We start from the raw sequence: 3,803 nt of genomic DNA on the forward strand, positions 1-3,803 counted from the left end.
CTTTTTTTTTTTTTTTTTTTTTAAAAAAAAGGGATCTTTTTTCTGTTTTACAGATCCTAGAAGATATAATCAATTCCTGCTTGAAGAAAACTGAAGAACTCGGACTGAATTCAATTGCTTTCCCAGCTATTGGAACTGGAGGCTTTGGATTTCCTAAAACCCTTGTTTCTGAGTTAATGTTTGATGTGGTATTCAAGTTCAGTAGTAGTCATGCTCGGAAGACTCTCCAGGAAGTTGTTTTTTTCTTGAGTCCAAAAGATCTGGATAATATTCAGGTAGTTCTTCTCAGGACAAAGCTGCCTGTGTTACATACTATTCTAGTTATGCCTTAACAATGTATTTTAGTTATATTGCTTTCTTAAGGGAATAATTTAGCACTTTCTTACTGCTGTGGGCCAGTGACAGTGGGATCTCTCTCCAGTGTATCATTCAGTGTCTCTGAAATATAAACTCTCAGCAAGCACAAGCTTCAGACAAAATTGGCCTCACTGCTGGTACTGCGAACACCTGTAGATGCTCACTCCTCTTTTGACAGAGGAGCTCTGGCAACGCAAAGGCAGTATCTATTATCACACTGTCCACACTGAGGCTTCCACTGTTGTTAATGATACCTAAACACAACTGTAAAATGCGACAGATGGCTCAGCAAGAGCTACGTGACTGCTGATGTTAATTGTAGAAATATTCTGTGTATAAACTCTGAAATACTATCTTTGGTACCTTTTTTCTCTTCTTAGGCTTTTACCACTGAACTAGAACGTAGGGTAGCTGAAAGTTGCAATGCTGCAGCACCGTGGTCAAGTAAGTTGTGTGGGGAAGGGGGTGGGACACCAGGGAGAATGTAAATGCTGTAAAGTGGTTTTATACGTCTCAGCAAACAGATGAAATGTCATCAAGACATGCAGCATTTTTTTTACTCCTAATAGACTGGCGTTTTTAAACTCCGTTTGTAAAAACCTTAAAGAGGTGGGTCTTATCACATGAAAGAGTATACCCTGGTAGGAGAATCATCAGTTTGTCCTGCCCAGAGATTATAAGAACTTGGTATCACTTTGCCAAACAAGCCAAAATAACATGTATTTCTGAACCTTTAATCTCCTGTATAGAGATATACAGAGTGGATAATTTCCTTTCCATTTATTAATTGACTGTAGTGTGACACAGTAGCAAAACCGAGTGAACTGCATGAACAGCAGAGGCTTATTCATAAGAGTGTATAACTCCTTCTTCTCAGTTGCTGTGAGTATCAGTGAGATGAAGTTGAAAGTGTTCAGATAAAATATGAATTAGGTAAGTTTAGAAGTAAGAAACAGCGTTATATCTGTGAGGGTAAAAATGAAATAACTTACAAAAGTTGTGTGATGGGATCTCCATTACTGGCTTAAGCTAGATACTCCATTTCTTGGAAGAGTTAATTCAGGAAACTCTGAAATGGAGGTAGTCCGATCAGATAAGCCCAAGAGTCCTTTCTGCATTTATATTGTGTGAATTTACAGGAGTAGAAATGGTTTCACTTTCACAGGATTTAAATGGGAAGAATACTGCATGTTCCTGCTTTCAGAAATGGAGTAAAGAGAAAGGCAGAGACTCTCTAGGTCCATCAAACTGATCTAGAGCATATTCCTTAGAAGGATAAGTTGAAGTTTCCATCAGTGGAACAGAATAATACCCCAAACTAGAGGAGAAGTGTTTAAAGGTGTTTTTCTTCCCCTTGCAGGTTTCATTAGGCCTGTTTCAACTGAAGCGCTGGGAGTTCATGAAATGCAGATTGGTTCCATTACACTGCAAGTAATTAGTGGAGATATTACCAAGGAGGATACAGAGGTTATTGTAAACTTAACAAACTCGACATTTGATGCCACAACAGGTATTGTATTGAATATGTAGTTGTTTAGTGACAAGTTTGGGCTAGTTTTTCGAAGGGGGTAGGGGAAGGAATTGTCCATATGTGAAACTTTTATGAAGTATTTTTCAGATGAGAGAGAGAAAGTTGTGATTAGTCAGGAAATAGATTTTAAGCAGGTTTTTTATGTGTCCTGAATATTCCATTTAGTTTCCAGACTACTCAAACAGAAGGCATCTGACCAGATTTTTCTTGTTTAAAACCAGAAATGCTTGAATAAGAGGGAGCTTTTTAGCTCACATACAGTTCTGAAAAACTGCTCTTGGTTTACAGTGAAACATACTAGGACAAAGTCCTGGTTAAGTAAATTGACCTGTAAGAAACAGAGGATTCTTTAGAGATATTGTGAATTGCAATTATGAAAGACATCAAATGATATAATGCAAAGCAATCAGAGAGTTTGAGGGGCGTACTATTGGCTGGTGAAACGATGAAATAGGAGTTATTCTTAATGATTTCTAATCGATAATGAAGGCGGTGTTTTCTTTGCAGCCGTTGCAGTGTGTCATGGAGGGTGCTTAGGGGAACTGATAAGATTTTGCACTTTGTGGGATCTTGCCGTATGAGAATTTGGGGTATTTGTAGAGTACAGAAGTTGAATAGAGTTTTGCGTAGAAATATCTAATGAAGACTTAATGAATGTATATGATTTTCTTGTATAATTTAAGGGGTCTTCAAAGCAATTATGGATGCTGCTGGTTCCCAGGTAGAAAAAGAATGTGCTCAGTATGGTATGTTAAAGCATACTATTTTGTTTGATGAAGTTTATTTTTTCGTTCTCTCTGAAAACTTAAAGTTGTGTTATAATTCCCTACTCTGATGGTATAATTATTTTATCTGAAAAAATAGCTTTTACTTTTAGGAATTTTGAAAAGTCCTGTTGTTGTTTTGACACCTACTTTGAGAATTTTTCTTTTCACAACTGAACAGAAGATGGATACAGTTTTCTGATGCTAATAAGTACCAGGAAATTAATGTGATTTAAGTTCTTTACCCCTGAAATTTCTTGAGTGTGTTCTTAACTTAAGAACAGAAACAGTCCCATTGGCTTGAGCGTAACTTTTAAGCTCATCTGTTGTCAGCTACAGGAGAGCTTAAGTTTTGAAACCAAACAAAGTGGTGGAAGACTGTCTTTTGGTGTAAGCATGTGCAGGGCTGGCTTTTAAAAGCTAATAGCAAATCTTCTGTAGTAGAGCAGTAAAACCCCAACTCACTGGGGTTGGCGTCTATGAGCACAGAAAGGAACAAATGTTCCTGCTCTGAGCCTAGAAGTTAACCTTCAAGATGGAGTTTCCTGGATATTTTTCCCACCCTTTGGCTCTGCAGGCTCTCGCTGTTTATCAGCCTGATCTCAGTAGAGGCAGAGCATCTTACAATCAGTTGTTACCTTTGTGACCACTGAAGCGGTATGTAACTCTGTGTTCATTAGTCCATTCAACCTCACAACATGACTCCATTTTGAGGTGTTTGTGATCAAACATGAGTGAGTGCTCTGAAAAAACATGAATGTCTTTTTAAAGATTCTGTACCGCAGTTCTTAGATCAGTTGGTCATTATCTTAATGATATTATTTTAACCATTCAGCTCTTCTGCAGAATAAGAGTTTGAGCTTTCAAGGAGTAAGTGGCATAAGAAAGGATTTCTCATGTAAATGATTTGTGCAAGTTCTATTTGCATGCTTTTAAATAAAAGTGAGCTGTATTTAATTTCAACATAAATTCTTAAGCTGTACTTAACAGGAAACTACTTTGTAGCGGTGATCTTGGGGAAATTAGAAAACACACAATTACTTGAATTACTTTCTCAAAGCAATTCTGCAAAACCACGATAATATAGCTCACAGTGTACTTCTTTCCACTTTTTCCACTTCTCTTCTAACATCAGTATAACCAGCTGCTTT

At 37.3% G+C, this 3,803-nt stretch overlaps 1 protein-coding gene across 1 annotated transcript in view; it reads left to right on the plus strand.

Annotated features, from left to right (window-relative positions):
* LOC104288451 (poly [ADP-ribose] polymerase 14-like) overlaps window positions 1-3,803 on the plus strand; it is an 18,913-nt gene that overhangs the window by 8,702 nt on the left and 6,408 nt on the right. The window contains exons 6-9 of the mRNA XM_009887261.1: window positions 54-275; window positions 738-801; window positions 1,718-1,867; window positions 2,572-2,634. Coding sequence (XP_009885563.1) covers window positions 54-275; window positions 738-801; window positions 1,718-1,867; window positions 2,572-2,634 — 499 coding nt within the window. The remainder of the gene's footprint in view (window positions 1-53; window positions 276-737; window positions 802-1,717; window positions 1,868-2,571; window positions 2,635-3,803) is intronic.

This window comes from Charadrius vociferus, unplaced genomic scaffold (genome assembly GCF_000708025.1).
Source record: "Charadrius vociferus isolate BGI_N301 unplaced genomic scaffold, ASM70802v2 scaffold385, whole genome shotgun sequence".
Classification (NCBI taxonomy): domain Eukaryota; kingdom Metazoa; phylum Chordata; class Aves; order Charadriiformes; family Charadriidae; genus Charadrius; species Charadrius vociferus.